The following is a 22,238-nucleotide window of genomic DNA, read 5'->3' on the forward strand; positions in this document are numbered from 1 at the left end:
ATTGAGTTATCCTAAAATTTGTCTGAGATAAGCCGTTACATCTCCTCCTTTGTGTCAGCCGGTTTGAATTTGGTTTCTGTTACTTGCTACCAAAAGAGTACTGACTAATTCCAAAAGCTTAAACAATCTATTTGAATTCAGACAGCTAATAAATGACAAAGAGGGGCCTGGAACACAGATTTTATGTTTCTGATCCTGTGCTCTTAGATGAAGTGTAATGGCCAGAGTGAAGGTGGGGTGGAAGAGGCAGTGAGGAGAATGCCAAGGCCAGTGTGATGGGGTCGGACTGAAAAACAGGCTGGGGAAGTCAGAATAGGAAACAGGGAGTCACCAAAGGTGCTTGAACACTTTGTGGTTTTTTTTTTTTTTTTTTTTTTTAGAGATGGGGTTTCGCCATGTTGCCCAGGCAAGTCTCAGACTCCTGAGCTTAAGGGACCCGCCTGCCTTGGCCTCCCAAAGTGCTGGGATTACAGGTGTGAGTCACCACGCCTGGCCGTGCTTGAACAATTTAAATGAGACATTTAAAGAAGATAATGAGTACTTCTGTTTCTTTTTTCTTTCTTTTTTTTTTTGAGACGGAGTCTCACTCTGTCACCCAGGCTGGAGTGCATGCAGTGGCACGATCTCAGCTCATTGCAACCTCTGCCTCCTGGGTTCAAGTGATTCTTCTGCCTCAGTCTCCTGAGTAGCTGGGAATGCAGGCGCGTGCCACTACGCTTGGCTGATTTTTGTATTTTTAGTAGAGATGGGGTTTCACCATATTGGCCAGGCTGGTCTCAAATTCCTGGCCTTGTGATCCACCCGTCTCGGCCTCCCAAAGTTCTGGGATTACAGGCATAAGCCACCGTGCCCAGCTCTTTTTTTTTGAGACAGAGTCTTGCTCTGTCACTCACTGACTCCCAGGTTCAAGAGATTCTTATGCCTCAGCCTCCTGAATAGCTGGGACTATAGGCACGTGCCACCACGCCCAGGTAATTTTTTGTATTTTTTTGGTAGAGACGGGGTTTCACCATGTTGGTCAGGCTGGTCTCGAACACCTGACCTTGTGATTCACCTGCCTTGGCCTCCCAAAGTGCTGGGATTACGGAGTGAGCCACTGCACCCAGCCTTGTGTTCTGTTTCTTAACATGGGGGATGGTTTTAGCTCCCCACATACATTCATTCTAAATTATGCTGATATGTTTTGTATGTACTTCTGAATACATACATGATGTAATTCATCTTTTTTTTTTTTTGAGACAGAGTTTCACTCTGTCACGCAGGCTGGAACGCAATGATGTGATCCTGGCTCACTGGAACCTCCATATCGCTGGCTCAAGCAATCCTCCCACCTCAGTCTCCTGAGTAGATGGGACTGCAGGTGTAACCACACCCAGTTAACTTTTGTATATGTATATATTTTTTGGTAGAGATGACGTTTCACCATGTTGCCCAGGCTAGTCCACCTCAGCCTCCCAAAGTCCTGGGATTACAGGCATGAGCCACTGCGCCCAACCATTCATATTATTATTATTATTAATTTAATTTAATCTAATTTATTTATTTATTTATTTATTGAGATGGAGTCTTGCTCTGTCGCCAGGCTGGAGTGCAGTGGCGCAATCTCAGCTCACTGCAACCTCCACCTCCTGGGTTCAAGCGATTCTCCTGCCTCAGCCTCCTGAGTAGCTGGGACTACAGGCGCCTGCCACCACGCCGGCTAATTTTTGTATTTGTAGTAGAGACGGGGTTTCACCATGTTGGCCAGGATGGTCTCAATCTCTTGACCTCGTGATCCACCCACCTCGGCCTCCCAAAGTGCTGGGATTACAGGCACGAGCCACCACACCCAGCCGTTTATACTTTTTTGAGACAGAGTTGTGCTCTTGTTACCCAGGCTGGAGTGCAATGGCACGATCTCGGCTCACTGCAACGTCCGCCTGCCACGTTCAAGCGATTCTCCTGCTTCAGCCTCCTGAGTAGCTGGGATTACAGGCACGCACCACCACGCCTGGCTGATTTTTGCAACTTTAGTAGAGACAGGGTTTCACCATGTTAGCCAGCTGGTCTCAAACTCCTGACCTCAGGCAATCTGCACACATCGGCCTTCCAAAGCGCTGGGATTACAGGGGTGAGCCACCGCTCCCGGCCTATTATTATTTTTTTACTGTTATACATAGGCAGGGTTGGTTGGTTGTCGTTCATAATTTTCAAAAAGAAAAAAGAAAATAAATGATGTGGTGGTGGTGATCTGCTGAATGGGATGGAGAAGAGAGACCCTGGAGTCAGACGTGGAAAGGAAGCTGGTGCTGAGATGAGAGCTTGGGCTGAACAAGGTATGGAGTGGGACAGTGGGAACTGTCGGGGAGGGAGATGGGAAGGTAAGAGGCGCCTCACAGAGAACGGGAACAAGGATGTGAGGAAAATGTAACTCCAAATGCTGGTGATGGTGACGGGAACAGGGTAATTGGGAGTGAGAGGCCGGTCTAAGGTAGGGGTATTAAGGTGGGTGGTGGCTACATTTTGAATTTGTTCAAATCAAATCAAGTCCAAGCTGTGGGTCTGGCATCATCTGGTTGGAAGCAGCAGAAGCCTACTCATGCTAGCTCAAGATGGGGAACTGGAAAGCCCAAACTGGAAGCTCCTCCCTCTGTAACTTCAGGGCACATGGTCTTCCCTCTGTTCTTCTCTGCATCTGTTTCTTCTGCTTCTGTGTAGGGAGGGCAGACCTGGCAGAAGCTGGAGTGCCCTGAGAATCCTGTGGGGCGGGAAGCTGCTGAGCAGGGCATGTCAGCTGGACAGGGCATCCAAAGAGTCTCCAGGCCATGAACTGGGTGAAGGAGGACCCCAGTCACCCCAGGCCTGGGGTCAGCAAGGCGTAGGATCTGTGTTCAAGGACAGCAAAAGAAGAGACTGGTTTTCATTTGGGAAGGGGAAACAACAAAGTCAAGTTCAGAGAATGAGCAATGCCGGATGAGGATGACAGAAGGCCTTACTGGCCAATGGCATTCTCTTTGGGGTTCCTCTTTTCAGGCTCAAACAGGCTGTGCCATCCTCTCCGCTGCCCTGGCCACTCCAGACTCCTTTTCCTCACCCCAAACTCCTTAAAAGCCGCCAGTGCCCTCTAGCTCACCTCCTATACACTCCTCCATCGTCAACACCAGGCCCACCCTGCCGACACGCCTTAGAAACGGGTTAGCAGTATCTCCAAGGATTCTCTTGTGGCTATAGCCAGGCAACAGATACTCTTCAGTTCTAATCTTATTTCATTCATTCATTGTTCATTCGTTCATTTACATCAACAAATATTTGTTAGGTCCCGACTACTTATTGTATCCCCAATACTGAGGATACAATATTGAACAAGTTTGATGAGTTAAAGATTCTCTGTAAAGGCAGCATCTACTTCTCCTTTGTGTACCCAAGGTGCCACACACATGCACACGCATGCAAGCATATATGTTCACTTTTTCTGTTAACATCCTCCCCAAAGCCTCTGACTTGGGGCCCAGCTGCCAGGCATGCGATCTGTGTGGGACACAGACAAATGGGAAGGAAGTTGGGCTGGGAGCCAAAGGAAACTGGGGAGGAAAGGGGGCAGACAGCCCAGAAGGGGCACCCCAGGACGTGCTTATTTGCTAGTGGCCCAGGGAGTGCATAACTCTGAATGGCAAGCACCCAGTGGAGAAGTGCACCCTGCCAGGGTCTCAGGTTCTGGGCCACTTCAGGCAGTTCTTGAGGCAAGTCCCTTCCTAAAGGGTGAGAGAGGCCCCCAGGGGCCTGCTGCCAGCCTTTCCAGGGGCAAGCAGCCCCAGGAACATGCCTGTCACCTCATCCTCCTTTTCTGAGTCCTTGGTTTTGATCCTGGAGCATGCCACTCCCAGGACTACCCCTGGAGAGGGGAGTCTCTGAGCAGGGCCCCGGATTCTGGGCAAAACACTGGCCTCCTACAGTGTAAGGAGCCAACCAGTCAGGGCTCCAGCTGGCTGAACGCCCACGGGTTCTGGCAATAGAAGGTCCCAGAGTCTTGCTTTCTTTCTTTCCTAGGGAATTATATAACATAAGTGAACAATAAAGAGGAAAAGGAGAAAGAATAGGGGAAAAGGAGAAGAGAAGAAAGAGTGGGAAAGGAAGAAGGAGGTGGAGGAGAGCAGTTTTCTAAAAACATAACCCTGATCATATCATTTCTCTGCTTAAAACCTTTTGATAATTTCCTGTTGCTCCTTAGATCAGCCCCTCTCCCCCTCCCTCCCTGCCGGTCCGGCCTTACTGGGGTTCCAGGGCCTAGTAGGATATGTTCACACAGGTCTTGTGGGAAATTGCCCCATGGGGTTGCAGCAGCTGAAACAGAGGTAACACCATAATGGCCCATCATAAGGAGCATGGGGGAACTACAAAAAGGGGGTGGGGGGCTGGGAGTGGTGGCTCTCGCCTGTAATCCCAGCATGTGGGGAGGCCGAGGCGGGCAGATCACTTGAGCTTAGGAGTTGGAGACCAGCCTGGCCAACATGGTGAAACCCTGTCTCTACTAAAAATACAAAAATTAGCCAGACATGGTGGTGCGTGCCTGTAATCCCAGTTACTCGGGAGGCTGAGGTGGGAGGATCATTTGAACCTGGGAGGGGGAGGTGGCAGTGAGCAGAGATCGCACCTCTGCACTCCAGCCTGGGTGACAAGAGTGAGACTCAAAAAAAAAAAAAAAAAAAAAAGGGAGGGGCGTTCAGTCCCAGCTCTGTGACCTCGGGAGAATCATGTCTCCTCTCTAAGCCTCCTTTTCCTCCCTTGTTCAGTGGTCAGAGAACAATCCGGCCCTGCCTACCTTACTGGGTTATTATGAGGCTCAGGGGAGATAAAGAATCTAGAAACCCTTTGTAAATTATCAAATACCGAACAAATAAGGCATTGTTCCTACTACTGAGTAAATTCCCTTGACAAGTGTTAGAGACCTGCCCCTTTCATCTCACAGAGCTTCTCTTTCTAATAACCCTTCATGTCATTATTGCACTTTAAGCTTTTCAAAGTACTTTTATTTGTATTGTGTCATTTGCTCCTGACACCATTGCTGTGTGGGTGGCTGGGCAGGGCTGCCCCTTGCTGGGCATATAAGGGCACAGGCTCAGAGGGGTGAAGTCACCACAAGTCCCAGCGTCAGAGGTCCAGCATCATGCGGCATATTGCGGCTGAGCCAGGCCTGAGCTCGGGTTTCCTGACTCCCACTGGGGACCTGCTCCCAGCTCTTGGGGCTGCTCTGCTCCCAGCGTTGGCCAGCTGTTGTTCTGTTTAGATCCTAGACCTTCAGAGCCCACAGACAGGATCTCCTTTAGGTAGATTCACTTCTGCATAGCAGTGAGCATGGTCTTTGGGTGCAGCTAATTCAGAGGACACTTGAGCCTTTGCCAGTGAGACAGGCTTGGGTTGTTTGTTTGTTTGTTTGTTGAGACAGAGTCTCACTCTGTTGTCCAGATTGGAGTGCAGTGGCATAATCCTAGTTCACTATAACCTCCACCTCCCAGGTTCAAGCGATTCTCATTGCTCAGCCCCCTGAGTAGCTGGGATTACAGGTGTGCACCACCACGCCCAGCTAATTTTTGTATTTTTAGTAGAGATGGGGTTTCGCCATGTTGACCAGGCTGGTCTGGAACTCTTGACCTCAAGTGATCTACCTGCCTTGGCCTCCCAAAGTGCTGAGATTACAGGCGTGAGCCACCACACCTGGCCCAGGTTTGGGTTTTAAAAATCGACTCAACCCAGGCTCATGAGTTTGCCAGGCTCCTTCATCACTCCTTGTGATAGTGGTCAGCAAACAGCCAGGTCACAGGTGTTCATTTTGGACCATCTTGGAAGCCTTCCTCCAAGTGTGATTCTAACCATACAGGCTGCAGAATGCCTAAGTACTCCATAAAATTGATGGCTCAATCTCATAGCTACTGAGGGTTATTGGTATCCAAGGTTAAGGCTAGGCAAGGAATTCCATGGGTGTTCCCTGACCTGGAGTTGCTCACAGTTGGAGAAACAATACCACACATGAAGATAACAGCAAAGAAGGTGGTACGAGGGCCCTGGATGAAAGATACTATGAGCTCTCAGAAATGCAGAGATTGGGGCTGGCTGGGCATGGGGCTCACGCCTGTAATCCCGGCACTTTGGGAGGTGGAGGCAGGAGGATCACTGGAGCCCAGGAGCTTGTGATTGCAGAGAGCTATGATTGCATCACTGCATTCCAGCCTGGGTGACAAGATCGTCCAAAGTCAAAAAAGAAGGAAAGAAAAAGAAAGAGAGGGCTGGGCGTGATGGCTCACGCCTGTAATCCCAGCACTTTGGGAGGCAGAGGCGGGAGGATCACCTGAGGTCGGGAGTTTGAGAACAGCCTGACCAACATGGAGAAACCCTGTTTCTATTAAAAATACAAAATTAGCCGGGTGTTGTGGCACATGCCTGTAATCCCAACTCGGGAGGCTGAGGCAGGAGAATCACGGGAGGCAGACGTTGCGGTAAGCCGAGATCGCGCCACTGTACTCTAGCCTGGGCAATGAGAGCAAAACTCCATCTCAGAAAAAGAAAGAAAGAAAGAAAGAGAGAGAGAGAGAAAGAAAGAGAAAGAAAGAAAGAGAGAGAAAGAGAGAAAGAAAGAGAGACAGAAGAAAAAAGGAAAGAGGGAAGGAAGGAAGGAAGGAAGGAAGAGAGAAAGAAAAGAAAGAAAAAAGAAAGGAAAGAGAGAAGGAGAGAGAGAAAAAGAAAGACAGCGAGAGGAAAAAAAAAAAGAGAGACAGAAAGAAAAAGAAAGAGGCCGGGCGCAGTGGCTCACGCCTGTAATCCTAGCACTTTCAGAGGCCGAGGCAGGTGGATCTTCTGAGGTCAGGAGTTTGAGACCAGCCTGGCCAATATGGCAAAACCCTGTTTCTACTAAAAATACAAAAATTAGCCAGGCATGGTGGCATGTGTCTGTAGTCCCAGCTACATGGGCTGAGGCCAGAGAATCGCTTGAACCCAGGAGGTGGAGGTTGCAGGGGGCTGAGAACAAGAAACTGCACTCCAGCCTGGGTGACAGAGTGAGACTCCGTCTCAAAAAAAAAAAAAAAAAAAGAGGCTGGGCGCAGTGGCTCACGCCTGTAATCCCAGCACTTTGGGAGGCTGAGGTGGGCAGATCACGAGGTCAGGAGATCGAGACCATCCTGGCTAACATGGGGAAACCCTGTCTCTACTAAAAACACAAAAAATTAGCCGGGCGTGGTGGCGAGCGCCTGTAGTCCCGGCTACTGAGGCAGGAGAATGGTGTAAGCTTGCAGTGAGCCAGAAGGCAGAGCTTGCAGTGAGCCAAGATCATGCCACTGCACTCTAGCCTGGGCTACAGAGTGAGACTCTGTCTCAAAAAAAAAAAAAAAGAGAGAGAGAAAGGAAGGAAGAAAAATAAGGGAGGGAAGGAAGGAAGGAAGAAAGGAAGGAAGGAAGGAGGGAGGGAGGGAAGGAAGGGAGGGAGGGAGGGAGGGGGAAAGAGGAAAGAAAGAAAGAGAGAGAAAGAAAAAGAAAAGCAAGGCAAAGAAAGAGAAAGAAAGAAAGGCAAGGCAAAGAAAGAAAAGCAAGGCAAAGAAAGAGAGAGAGAAAGAAAGAAAGAAAGAAAGAAAAAGAAAGAAAGAAAGAAAGAAAGAAAGAAAGAGAAAGAAAGAAAGAAAGAAAGAAAAGAAGGAAAGAAAAGAGAAAGAAAGAAAGAAACAGAGATCTCTGGGACTCAGATGCCCTGAGGAAGCTTCCTGGCTGAGGATACCACCCCCAAGTGGTCTCCAAGTCAGCCTGAAACATTCTTGCTGTTTGTGAATCACACCGGGAAACCGCCCTTGCAACATTCCAGGAGGCAAGAGCCTGGACCTTGGTCTGGCTGCTGATTGACGGTGAGTCAGGGAAAAGGGCATTGGACAGGCAGCTGGGAGACGCAGGGCTTTGTGCCTTGTTCTGCACATGAGCCAAATGAGGAGGACAGATTCAGGCACTTTTCCTACCAAGGTGAAATGCCTGGGAGACCAGAGTTTGGCCCCAACCTGGTTGTCCTGACTTCCCACTGTAGCAGCCTCCTCTGAAATAGGTGATGATTTCAAGAGGGAATGCCAGGCTGGCACTGGCAGTCCCACTCTGAGATTTAAGAAAGAGCAAAGTTTGGCTGGGCGCGGTGGCTCATGCCTGTAATCGCAGCACTTTGGGAGGCTGAGGCAGGCGGATCACCTGAGGTCAGGAGTTCAAGACTAGCCTGGCCAACGTGACAAAACCCCATCTCTACTAAAAATACAGAAATTAGCCAGACATGGTGGCACACACCTGTAGTCCCAGCTACTTGGGGAGGCTGAGGCAGGAGAATCACTTGAACCCAGGAGGTGGAGGTTGCAGTGAGCCAAGAATGTGCCACTGCTTCCAGGCTGGGTGACAGAGTGAGACTCTGTCTCAAAAAAAAAAAAAACAGAGAGAAAAGAAAGAAAGGAAAAGAAAAGAAAAAAGAAAACAATATACAAGAATATCTTTGTGACCTTGGGGTACAGGAAGAGTTTTTAAGCAAGATCCAAAAAGTGCCAAGCCAAATAAAAGATTGATAAATGTTTCTACATTAAAATTAAGAAATCCTGGCTATAAAAGGGCACTATGAACAGAATGAAAAGTCAAGCCACAGAGATGATGGTTGGAATGCATATAAGCAACAGAAGGCTGAAATCCAAAATAAGCAGTAAGAAAGGCAGGCAACTCAGTCAAAAAATGAGCAATGACTTGAACAGGAAATTCACAGAAAATATGGAAATGCCAAAAAGCATATGAAAGAGTGTTCAACTTTATTTGTTATCAGGGAAACCTAAATTAAAAGCACAAATATCTAAAACTAAGACTGACATTACTAAGTATTGGTGCTGATGTGAAGCAACTGGACCTCTTGCACTGCTGGGAGTGCAAATTTTTATGCCCACTTCGGAAAACAGTTTGATATTGTCATCTGAAGTTGAAAATAATGTGTTCTCTGTGACCCAGCTATTCCGTTCCTAGGTATGTACTTGTCTGAATGTTTGTGCCCCCCTAAAATTTGTATGTTGAAATCCCAACCCCCAAGGTGACAGTATTAAGAGGTAGGGCCTTTGGAAGGTGATTAGGTCATGAAGTTATAGCCCTCGTGAATGGGATTAGCACCCTTATAATAAAAGAGGCTGAAGGAGCTTCTTTGCTTGTTCTAGCATATAATGACACAGTAAGAAGGTGCCATCTATGAAAGAAGCAGGACCTCGCCAGTCACCAAACCTGCTGTTGCCTTGATTTTGGACTTCCCAGCCTCCAGAACTGTGAGCAATAAATGTTTGCTGTTTATAAGTTGCCCAGACTATGGTATTTTGTTACAGCAACCAGAACCAACTAAGCTAATACCAAACAGAAATGTGTTCAACTTACACGGGGGACATGGACAAGAATATTCGTGGCAGCATAATTTGTAATAACCCCAAAGTGGAAACAACCCAAATGTCCATCAGGAGCCGATCATGGGTAGTATATTCATAAAATAGGATATTATATAGTAATAATGAATGGACTATAGATAGATAAAACAAACACAGATAAATCTCTCAAATAAAAAGAAAAAAAAAAGAGAAAGAAAATAAAAAAGTTAGGTACATGGCTGGGCGCTGTGGCTCACACCTGTAATCCCAGCACTTTGGGAGGCCAAGGTGGGTGGATCACTTGAGGCTAGGAGTTCGAGATCAGCCTGGCCAACATGGTAAAACCCCATCTCTACTAAAAATAAAAAATAAATAAATAAGGAAAAAGAAAAAGAAAAAAGCCGGGTACAAAAGAATACACACTATATTAAATTTATATAAAGTTCAAAAGCAGGCAAACCAAAACCATAATCTTTAGGTGATAAAAGAACAATGAAAAGGTAAGAATTACCAGAAAAGTTAGGATAGTGGTTACCTTTAACGAGTAAGGGGGAATTCCTGACAGCAGAAAATCCTGCAGGGGGCTTCTAGGATGGTGGCAATATCCTATTTTTGGCCTGGATAGCGGGCACATGGATATTGTCTTATAATAATTCTGAGCCAGGCATGGTGGCTCACACTTGTAATCCCAGCACTTTGGGAGGCCGAGGTGGGAGGATCACGAGGTCAGGAGTTCGATACCAGACTGACCAACATGGTGAAACCCCGTTTCCACTAAAAATACAAAATTGGCTGAGCCTGGTGGCGCACACCTGTAATCCCAGCCACTTGGGAGGCTGAGGCAGGAGAATCGCTTGAACTAGGGAGGCGGAGGTTGCAATGAGCTGAGATTGGGCCATTGCATTCCAGCCTGGGCAACAAAAGTGAAACTCCATCTCAAATAATAATAATTTTTTAAGCCATGTGTTTATGGACCAGGCACCTTTCTGAATGTGTTTTATTCGATTAAACTATGTGTAATTGTCAATATGCAGTCATTATTTTTTTTTTTTTTTGCAGATCGCAGATCACAGAACTTTATTAAGATGAAATCACTGCGAATTACATAGAAGCTACCAGACTAAGCCAAAATCCATGAGGTTCATGTGAACTTACAGTTACAGAAATAAGAAACAAATGGCATATCCAAAACCATAAGGAAATATCCTGATACCCAGGTGATGAAGGCTGGGGTGAATAAGTCCACACATTTATTTCAAGTTGTTAAAGAGTTTGTGGGGCACGCAATGGTCCCTTGCATGCAAAAAGTCAAAAAGCTCCTCCGTGCAATCCTCTTCTGCATGTGATTGAGAGGATACATGCTCATCACAGAGCTCCAGCCGCTCCCGGGCCTTTACACATTTCTCCAACTGCTGGCATTGCTCTCTCGCTGTTGTTAAGGGATCCTGATGTAGAAACGCCAATTCCCCCTCTTCTTCTTCTTCCTCCTTAGGATCTCCAGACTCGGTCAGCATCTTTCGCTCGTCCTCCAGTCCCATGTCTGGCTGTGGTTCTGGATTCAACATGAGCAGCAACTGTGGCACCTAATCCACTTCAGGATCTAGAAGGACTTGTAAGAGTCACTTAGCGGATATTCGGCGATCTGGCCTGAAGTCAATATGCCGTCCTTATTAACCTACAAAATGAGAATTCATGTGATTCAACCCAGTATTTCACACACACAAAAAAATAATTTACTAAGGCTGGGTGCGGTGGCTCAAGCCTGCAATCCCAGCACTTTGGGAGGCCAAGACGGGTGGATAACCTGAGGTCGGGAGTTCGAGACCAGCCTGACCAACATGGAGAAAACCCATCTCTACTAAAAATACAAAATTAGCCGGGCGTGGTGGCGCATGCCCGCAATCCCAGCTAATAGGGAGGCTGAGGCAGGAGAATCTTTTGAACCCGGAAGGCAGAGGTTGTGGTGAGCCGAGATCGCGCCATTGCACTCCAGCCTGGACAACAACAGCGAAACTCTGTCTCAAAAAAAAAAAAAAAAAATTACATTAAGTTAAGCAGCCATTCAAAATGATGGTTGTGGCTGGGCACGGTGGTTCACACCTGTAATCCCAACACTTTTAGAGGCCAAAGATGGCGAATTGCTTGAGTCCAAGAGTTTGAGACCAGCTTGAACAACATAGTGAAACCCCATCTCTACAAAAAATAAAAAATAAAAAAATTAGCAGGGTGCCATGGTGCTGTAGTCCCAGCTACTTGGGAGGCTGAGGTGGGAGGATCACCTGAGCCCAGGAGGTCGAGGCTGCAGTGAAACGTGGTTGCACCACTGCACTCTAGTCTGGGTGACAGAGTGTGACCCTGTCTCAAAAAAAAAAAGGAAAAGAAAAAAAGATGCTTGTGAAAACTATTAATAGCTTAATTCACCATTTATTCATTAAGCAAATATCTCCTGGGGACTTATCATGAACCAGGCGTATATCTTTTTTTTTTTTTTTTTTTTCCCCGAGACGGAGTTTCACTCTGTCGCCCAGGCTGGAGTGCAAAGGAGCCATCTCGACTCACGGCAACCTCCGCTTCCCGGGTTCAAGTGATTCTCCTGCCTCAGCCTCCCGAGTAGCTGGTACTGCAGGCGCCCACCACCACACCTGGCTAATTTTTGTATTTTTAGTAGAGATGGGGTTTCACCATGTTGGCCAGGATGGTCTCGATCTCTTGTCCTCATGATCTGCCTGCCTCAGCCTTCGAAAGTGCTGGGATTACAGGCATAAGCCACTGTGCCGGGCCTGAACCAGGCATATTTCTAGGCACTGGGACAAATTATCTCATTGCACATTAATGGGAAGAAGAAAACACAAACAGATAAAGAAATATCTAGAATGTCATATTGTGGTAAGTGCTGTGAAGAAAAACAAAATGGAGTAAGGATATAGGGAATGACAAAGAAGTATTTTAGGAAGCATGGACAAAAAAGCTTCTCTGAGGAGATGACATTTGCAAATACAAGTGAATGACAGGAAGGAGGGAAGCCGAGTGAGACGCTGGGAGAAAGAGCTGGCAGGCAGACGAAAGAGCAAGTGCGCAGGCCCTCAAGCTGGAAGGTGCTTGGCAGGACTGAGGAACAAGGAGGCCAGTGTTGTTGGATGAGAGTAGGGAAGGGGGGAATAGGAACACATGACACAGGAGAAGTGACCAGGAGCTTGATCAAGTACAATGTATGTACCCCAACAAGGACTTTGGATTTCATTCTTTTCTTTCTTTCTTTTTTTTTTTTTTTTTTTTTTTTTTGAGACGGAGTCTCTCTCTGTCGCCCAGGCTGGAGTGCAGTGGCATGATCTCGGCTCACTGTAACCTCCGTCTTCCGGGTTCAAGTGATTCTCCTGCCTCAGCCTCCCAAGTAGCTGGGATTGCAGGCGTGCACTACCATGCCCGGCTAATTTTTTGTATTTGTAATAGAGACGGGGTTTTGCCATGTTGGCCAAGCTGGTCTTGAACTCCTGACCTCAGGTGATTCGCCCACCTCAGCCTCCAAAGTGCTGGGATTACAGGCGTGAGCCAGTGCACCCAGCCTGGATTCCTTTCTGAGAGGGATGAGACATCATTGGAGGATGGAGAGGAGGCGGTAGGATGATTTGATGTGTAGTTCCGAAGGAAGACTCTGGCTGTTCTGTCGCAGAGAGAGAGTAGGAGGATAAGGGTGGAACCAGGGGTTCCTGTTAAAATACTACTGCAGCGTCCTGGTGAGAGATGTAAGGGACGTGGACTAAGAGGGTAGTCGTGGTGGTAGTGTGGAGAGTTTTGGAATCAGGATCAACAGATTTTCTAAGTAGAACCGGGATGGGATTTATTGATGAATTGCATTTAAGGTAACAGGAAGAGGAGTCAACAACATGTACGATGCCTTAAAACAAAATTGAGACAATTCTATATGTAGTTTGGCCAAAACTCTTTTAAAAATGTTCTTAAATTACTTTTGGAACAAGAAACTTACTTATAGCAAATTAGAAGAAATCAGGTTGGGGAGACAGAATATATTCATAGATGGATGGATAGCACCATTTAAAAAAGCAGATGGTAATTGCACATCGTACAAATTACCACAGAAGGGAAGGAAAGGAAGAGGCCCCTAGGTCTGGAGGAGGCAGGTCTTTACTGAGGAGGCAGGGTGTGTTGAAAGAGGAAGGTACAGTTAGACCAGGTAGGGGTGGATTGAGGGCTGAGCCTCACGGCTTAGGACAGGGTGGCAGGAAAAACACTGGCTTTCGAATGGGAGGAATTAGGCTCAAGTTCCAGTGCAGCCACTTACCAGGTAAGTGAATGTGAAGATTAGATAAAACATCTGTGACCCACCCATTAGGTTCTCAGTAAAGGAGAACAACTAAGAACTGTTCTTTTTATAATATCCAGAGTCTTAATTTTCAGATTTTTCTATGATTTCTTTATTTAGGTTGACAAATCCTGTTCACCAGAAATTACAGCAGAGATTGTAGACAGGAAGCTGCAGGGGAAAGAGGCGCAATGAGAAATCAAGCTTGGACACATTTGGTAGACTCCTATAGTTAGGTAATAACTCATATAGTTAGGTAATTGCATAATGATTGATAGCCCAGAAATTGGAGCTCATCCAGTAATTCTGTCACATAGTCATGTCTCCCTCTGGTGGCAAAACTTGGTTTGTTTGTTTTTGGTTTTGTTTTTGAGATGTCGCCCAGGCTGGAGTGCAGTGGCGCGATCTCGGCTAACTGCAACCTCCACCTCCCAGGTTCAAGTGATTCTCCTGCCTCAGCCTCCTGAGTAGCTGGGATTACAGGCTCGCGCCACTACACCCGGCTAATTTTTGTATTTTTAGTAGAGACGGGGTTTCGCCATGTTGGCTGGGGTGGTCTTGAACTCCTGACCTCAGGTGATTTACCGCCCACCTCAGCCTCCCTAAGTAGTGGGATTACAGGCGTGAGCCACCGCGCCTGGCTTGTGTTTTGTTTTGTTTTTTCAGAGACAGGGTCTCCCTCTGTTGCCCAGGCTGGTCTCAAACTCCCAGGCTCAAGGGATCCTTTTGCCTCAGCCTCCCGAAGTACTAGGATTACAGGTGTGAGTCATTAAACCCAGCAAGAACTTGGTTTTTGTAGGGTAAATCCAAACCTGAATTACTTGTATTTGAACATTTGTAGACCCCAGGATTACCAAAGAGTGAACTCTGTCTTCTTTGTATAATCTTACTGTGGCTGTCACTGGGACCACACTGGAAGAAGGTGGTGGAACGGGAATCCCTTGCGGAAAAATAGCTTTTTTTTTTTTTTTTTTTTTGAGATGGAGTCTCACTCTATCGCCCAGGCTGGAGTGCAGGGGCGCAATCTTGGCTCACTGCAACCTCTGCCTCCCAGGTTCAAGCGATTCTCCTGCCTCAGCCTCCCCAGTAGGTGGGACTACAGGCACCTACCACCACACCTGGCTAATTAAGGTATTTTTGGTAGAGACAGGGTTTCACCATGTTGGCCAGGCTGGTCTTGAACTTCTGACTTCAAGCAATCTGCCTGCCTTGGCCTCCCAAAATGCAGGGAAATACAGGCGTGAGACACTGCGCCCTGCCAAGAACTTTCATTATCAAAGGAAATGCAGCAAAGGAGCTTCTTCCTCCCACCAAGCCAGTGACGGGTCTGTATTCAATGAAGTTGTCATTCAAACCAGGACTGGGAAGCAACTGATCTGTACCTTACCATCACAGGAAGCTCACCCCGTGGCACAGGGGAAACACTAGGAGGGCTGCAGGTTTGGAGTCTGTAGACTGTGCCACTTGGCTGCGTTTCCTTTCTTAGTCACTTAATCAGTCTGAAGCTTAGGGTCCTCCTTATAATGTGAGGATATTAATATTTTCTCCTTTCCTGGGATTTATGTGAAGTTCAAGTGAGTAACAAATGTGATAATACTTTATTAACTGTTAATCACACTACAAATCTAAGGGTTTATTACTGTGATTTCTTTGTCTCACCTTTCCATTTTCTTGCCTTGAAGGTTTTTTTTTTCTTTTCTTTGAGACAGAGTTTCGCTGTTACTGCCCAGGCTGGAGTGCAACAGCACGATCTCAGCTCACTGCAACATCCGCCTCCCGAGTTGAAGCGATTCTGCTGCCTCGGCCTCCCGAGTAGCTGGGATTACAGGCACCCGGCTAATTTTTGTATTTTTTAGTAGAGACAGGGTTTCTCCATGTTGGCCAGGCTGGTCTCGAACTCCTGACCTTGTTATCTGCCCACCTCGGTCTCCCAAAATGTTGGGATTACAGGCGTGAGCCACCATGCCCGGCCTTTTTAATATTTATTTATTTATTTATTTATTTATTTATTTATTTATTTATTCTTGCCTTGAAGGTCTTAAATATTCATTCATGGCCGGGTGCAGTGGCTGATGCCTGTAATCCCAGCACTTTGGGAGGCCGAGGCAGGTGGATCACCTAAGGTCGGGAGTTCGAGACCAGCCTGACCAACATGGAGAAACCCTGTCTCTACTAAAAATACACACAAAAAATTAGCTGGATGTGGTGGCGCATCCCTGTAATCCCAGCTACTTGGGAGGCTGAGGCAGGAGAATCACTTGAACCTGGGAAGCGGAGGTTATGGTGAGCCGAGATCGTGCCATTGCACTCCAGCCTGGGCAACAAGAGCAAAACTCTGTCTCAAAAAAAAAAAAAAATTCATTCATTTGCTTAATGGCCAATATTAACCATATTAACTATATAACAATATTATATAATAACTATATTAACTATATATATTATTATTATTATTATTTTGAAATAGGGTCTCACTCTGTTGCCCAGGCTGGAGTGCAGTGATGCAATCTTGGCTCACTGCAACCTCTGCCTCCTGGGCTCAAGCCGTCCTCCCACCTCAGCTTCCTGAGTAGCTGGGACTACAGACGCATGCCACCACACCTGACTAATTTTTGTGTTTTTCGTTGAGGTGAGGTTTTGGCATGTTGGCCAGGGTGGTCTCGAACTCCCGAGCTCAAGCAATCCATTGGCCTGGCCTCCCAAAGTGCTGAGGTTACAGGCATGAGCCACCGCCCTCGGACAAATACTAACTACCTTAATTGCAGCCAGAACTGTGTTAGGTATGGGAAAAGGAGACACAAAGACAAAAGCCATGGCTCTTGTCTTCAACACTTTATGGTGAGAGAGACAGACTCAGTTAGCCGCAGTACAAGTCAAACTGTGATGAGTACTAGGGGTCTAGCTAAACAGACAGCTATAGCATCATGAAGAGAGGAAATATTTTTTTTTCTTTTTTACAAATTAATTAATTTTTTTAAAAGATGGGGGTTTCAGTATGTTGCCCAGGCTGGTCTTGAACTTCAGTACTTAAGTGATCCACTGGTCTCAACCTCCCAAAGTGCTGGGATTACAGGCATGAGCCATCGCACCTGGCCAAAAGGCAAAATAATTCTGGTAGAGTCGGGGAGTCAAATAAGTCTTACCAGAAGAGGTGATGCTCATATGGGACTTTATTTATTTGAAAAAATATTTATTGAGCACATACTATGTGCCAGAAGCTGCACTAGTCATTGTGATCACAAAAATGAATAAAGCAGACATGTTATGACCTCACAGACCAGGGGAGGTGGACAAATTATGATTTAATTATACTTGTACTAATTTCTATGAAGGAAAGTACAGGGAAGGATGAGAACCTATTACAGAGGGACATACCTAGGTTGGTAAATCAAGAAAAGTATCCTTACGGAGGGACATTCAAGCTGAAATCCAAAGGTTGAAGAGGAGGTATCTAGGCAAAGATGGTGAGGATAAATATTCTAGAAGCAGAGACACAATGTGTAAAGGCCCTGTGACAGGAAGCTGGAAGGGAGCTGAAGAAGGTCATTGTAACTAGAGCACGAGGGGCAAGATGGAGACTGGCATGTGATGTGACAGGAGATGTGCACAGGTACCATGTTGTGCAGGGCTTTGCCAACTGCGTTAATAATGTGGAGTTTACTTTAAGACCAGTAAGAACTGGCTGGGCATGGTGGCTCACGCCTGTAATCCCAGCACTTTGGGAAGCCAGAGTGGCCAGATCACCAGGTCAGGAGATCGAGACCATCCTGGCCAACATGGTGAAACCTCATCTCTACTAAAAATGCAAAAATTAGCTGAGCTTGGTGGTGCACACCTGTAGTCCTGGCTACTCGGGAGTCTGAGACAGGAGAATCACTTGAACCCGGGAGGCAGAGGTTACAGGGAGCCAAGATCGTGGCACTGTACTCCAGCCTGGTGACAGAGACAGACTCCATCTCAAAAAAAAAAAAAAAAAAAAAAAAATCAATGAGAAGCATTGGAAGCTTTTTTTTTTTTTTTCTTTTTTTTGACGGAGTCTTGTTCTGTCACCCAGGCTGGAGTGCAGTGGCGCACTCTTGGCCCACTACAACCTCTGCCTCCCGGGTTTAAGCGATTCTCCTGCCTCAGCCTCCCATGTAGCCAAGACTACAGGCGCGCGCCACCACACCTGGCTCATTTTTGTGTTTTTAGCAGAGAAGGGGTTTCACCATGTTGGCCAGGATAATCTCGATCTCCTGACCTCATGATCTGCCAGCCTCCGCCTTCCAAAGCGCTGGGATTACAGGCGTGAGCCACCGCACCCGGCCTGGAAGCTTTTTAAGCATGGGGTGACATGATCAGATAGGTGTTTTTACTTTTACTTTTACTTTTTTTTTGAGACAGAGTTTCGCTTTGTCTCCCAGGCTAGAGTGCAGTGGTATGATCTCAGCTCACTGCAACCTCTGCCTCCTGGGTTCAAGCAATTCTCCTGCCTCAGCCTCCCAAGATGCTGGGATCACAGGCCTGTGCCACCACACCTGGCTGATTTTTTGTATTTTTAGTAGAGATGGGGTTTCACCATGTTGGCCATGCTGGTCTTGAACTCCTGACCTCAGGTGATCCACCTGCCTTGGCCTCCCAAAGTGCTGGGATTACAGGCATGAACCATAGCGCCCGGCTGATTTTTACACTTATTTATTTATTTATTTTAGAGACAGGGCGTTGCTCTGTCGCGCAGGCTGGAGTGCAGTGGTGTGATCATGGTTCACTGCACCCCTGAATTCCTGGGCTCTAGGGGTCCTCCCACCTCTGCCTCCCAAGTAGCTAGGACTACAGGCATGCACCACCACATCTAGCTTTTAAAACAAATTTTTTTTTTAGAGATAGGGTCTTAATATGTTGCCCAGGTTGGTCTTGAACTCTTGGCCTCAAGCCATCTTCCTGCCTTGGCCTCCCACAGTGCTGGGATTACAGGCATGAGCCACTGTGCCTGGCCAGATGGATGTTTTTAAAAGATTACTTTTTTGTTTTGTTTTGTTTTTTTGAGACGGAATTTTGCTTTTGTCACCCAGTCTGGAGTGCAATGGCACAATCTCAGCTCATTGCAACCTCCACCTCCAGGGTTCAAGTGATTCTCCTGCCTCAGCCTCCTGAGTAGCTGGGATTACGGGCGTGCACTAATTTTTGTATTTTTAATACAGACGAGGTTAATTTTTGTATTTTTAGTGGAGACGGGGTTTCACCACATCAGCCAGGCTGGTCTTGAACTCCTGACCTCAGGTTATCCATCCACCTCAGCCTCCCAGAGTGCTGGGATTATAGGCGTGAGCCACCGCGCCCAGTCAAAAAGATTGCCTTCTAAAGAATGAATACATAGGGGTAAGAGCAGACTCTGAATCTCCCCATTCAGAGAGGCCGGATTGGAGGCTACTGTAGGAGGTCAGGCCAGAGAATACGATGGCTTGGTCCTGATAGCCGCTATGGAAGTAGAAAATAAATGGATAAATCTGAGAAATACGCAGGAAGTTGGCAGAATTTCGTATTCAAATGGATTCAATGTATTCAAATGGATACACTGAGAGTGAAGGAAGTGCTATTTACAGAGCTAGGTAATATTTTTGGAGGGGAGAATGAGTTCAGTGTGAACAAGTAGAATTTCAGGTACCTGGAGAGCCATCAAAGTGGCTCTGTCCATTACAGAGTCGGATATAGAGGTTTAGAACTCAGAAGAGAGGTCTGGACTGGAGATACAAATCTAGAAACTATATAGACAATAATGGAAACCATAAGCTCTAATGACACTAGAGGGTGGCACTGGAACGCACTGATGTCCTTGGTAAGAGAGGTCTCTATTGCGTAGTGAGAGGAGAAACCATATAAGTTTGTTTTTTTAATTGAGATGGGGCTGGTCTCCAATGCTCTTTCCACTTCCGCCTCCTGAAGTTCTGGGATTACAGTGTGAACCACCACACTGGGCCAGCCATGTGAGATTGAGCAGTGGAATGAATAGAAGCTGAGGCTATGTAGACAGAAACAGACAAAGTTAGGAAGACTGAGTACGGTGGCTCATGTCTGTAGTCCCAGCACTTTGGGAGACCAAGGTGTGAGAGTCACTTGAGTGCAGGGATTTGAGACCAGCCTCAGCAACATAGTGAGACCTGGCTAATTTTAAAAAATATTGTTTTTTGTTTGTTTGTTTTTGAGACAGAGTCTTGCACTGTCACCCAGGCTGGTGCGATCTCGGCTCACTGCAACTCCCACCTCCTGGGTTCAAGGGATTCTCCTGCGTCAGCCTCCCAAGTAGCTGGGATTACAGGGGCCCGCCACCACGCCCGGCTAATTTTTTGTATTTTTAGTAGAGACAGGGTTTCATTATGTTGGTCAGGCTGGCCTTGAACTCCTGACCTTGTGATCTGCCTGCCTCAGCCTCCCAAAGTGCTGGGATTACAGGTGTGAGCCACCGCACCTGGCCTAAAAAAATATTGTTTTTAATTATCCAGGTGTGGTGGCATGCACCTGCAGTCCCAGCTATTCGGGAGGCTGAGGCAGGAGGATCGCTTGAGCTCAGGAGTTTGAGGCTGCAGTGAGCCATAATCATACCACTGCACTCCAGCCTGAGTGACAGAATGAGACCCCTTCTCAAATAAATTAATTGAAATAAAAACAAAGTTAGGACATTTCGGGCAGAGGAGCAGCATGAGCAAAGACAAGGAGACACGAAAAAGTGGGGTGTGTTTGGGGGACTTAAGCTAATCAGAGTGGCTGGAGACTTGAGTGTGTAAGAGGAAGGAAAAATGAAGACAGTGGTGAAAATGGAGACGCTGAAGTGAACAGCCTTGAATGCAAAGGACAAGAGAAAAGAAAACTGCTATTTCTGGAGTGCCTCCTATGTCGTAGGAGTTTTTGCATACATTTTCTCAGTTAATCCTGATGTGTAATGTAAGCATTCTTTTTTTTTTTTCAGAGACAGGTTCTCGCTCTGTTACCTAGGCTAGAGTGCAGTGGTACAATCATTGCTCACTGCAGCCCTGAACTTATGGGCTTAAGTGATCCTCCTACCTCAGCCTCCTGAATAGCTGGGATTACAGCTTGAGCCACCACACCTGGCCAATATAAGCATTCTTATCCTCATTTATTCCACTGAAAAAATAGCTGTTCAGAGAAGTTAAATACTTTCCCCAGGATCACGTATCTTTTTTTTTTTTTTTTTGAGACGGAGTCTTACTTTGTCGCCAGGCTGGAGTGCAGTGGCACCATCTCGCCTTACTGCAATCTCTGCCTCCTGGGTTCAAATTATTCTCCTGTCTCAGCCTCTCGAGTAGCTGGGACTACAGGTGTGCACCACCATGCCCAGCTAATTTTTGTATTTTTAGTAGAGATGAGATTTCATGATGTTGGCCAAGATGGTCTCGATCTCTTGACCTCATGATCCACCCGCCTCGGCCTCCCAAAGTGCTGGGATTCTAGGCGTGAGCCACCACGCCTGGCCTAGGATCACACATCTCGTAAGCAATGCGATTCCAATCTCCCTCTCACACAAGAGGATCTGGGTAAGTCCCCTGCCAGGTGGTGACATCAAGTGGGGAGAACAGGGTGAGACTCCCTTTTATCCAGCACTGTAGTGTCAGATATATTAGTCCTAAGCAGAGAAAGGGTATTCAAAACCTAAAGGCGAATGCAACCAGAAAATAGTTGAAGAACTAAAGGCTCCATCCAGAAATCATGTTGTGAGAGCCAAGAGGGGTTAGTCTACAGAGCCAAAACCCCACCCCGTCATTGGTCCAAAAGCCAAGTTAATCATAAGCAGTGGAGCTTAATCAAGCAGAGGGTGGAGGGAGGCCAGGGAACTTCAGAAGCGGGCAAGCTCTCAGCTAAGTCTCAAGCCTTTAGTCCAGCTCACACTAAAGTCCTGGGATGGGGAAGAGTTAAGGAGGTAAATTTTGTTGAGTTGGAAAACTAAACAATTGGGTCCTCTAGAGGATAACATGCTTGGAAATGTTTTGTGGAAAGACTCTTCTGGTGCCTCTGTGAAGAAGGGTCTCCAGGTTTCAGATAACAGCACCTCTCAATCTGGATCTCATATGGAGAGTAAGGACAGCTTGGGCTCAGTCCACAGACTCAACTGCCCTCTGCAGAGTGGACCGTGGATAGGACTCTGGCTTGGTCCTTGGCCTTGTGGAATTACACTTGATTTGTATCCTACAGGAAAAAAAAAAAGATTAAGACTCCCATAGAGGAACACCAAGCACAGACATGGTCTATCCAGGATACTCAAGGAAGCAGGAGCTGTCAGGCAATCCAAGCCAGGGCAGGACTTCTCATGGTACAGTACTTCATGATTCATTATTTCATTTGAGCCTCCCAACCACTCCATGAAGCAGTCGTTAATTATTTCTTTCCTGCCTCGAATTTTTAAAAAAATAAATGAGGAAACTAAGGCTGGAGCAAGGGGAGTGACTGCTCAAAGCTACTCCGTTGGATAGCCATCAGAACTGGAACTTCAATCCAGGTTTTGTCTTAGGTAAATTCTGTGCCTCTTTCACCATAGGAAAAAAAAAAAT

General features: G+C 46.7%; 1 protein-coding gene across 1 annotated transcript; it reads right to left on the reverse strand.

Moving 5' to 3' along the window:
- Positions 1 to 10,623: 10,623 nt before the first annotated feature.
- LOC100458370 (cytochrome b-c1 complex subunit 6, mitochondrial-like) lies at positions 10,624 to 10,918 on the reverse strand. The gene has a single exon (XM_054547744.1). It carries the CDS (start codon positions 10,916 to 10,918, stop codon positions 10,631 to 10,633), a length of 288 nt encoding a protein of 95 aa, XP_054403719.1. The 3' UTR covers positions 10,624 to 10,630.
- Between the last annotated feature and the right edge of the window lie 11,320 nt (positions 10,919 to 22,238).

Source organism: Pongo abelii, chromosome 12 (genome assembly GCF_028885655.2).
Source record: "Pongo abelii isolate AG06213 chromosome 12, NHGRI_mPonAbe1-v2.0_pri, whole genome shotgun sequence".
NCBI classification, from domain to species: Eukaryota; Metazoa; Chordata; class Mammalia; order Primates; family Hominidae; genus Pongo; species Pongo abelii.

Excerpts from the sequence above, each read along its gene's own strand:
- LOC100458370 (XM_054547744.1), bottom strand. The coding sequence starts at position 10,918 with ATGGGACTGGAGGACGAGCGAAAGATGCTGACCGAGTCTGGAGATCCT.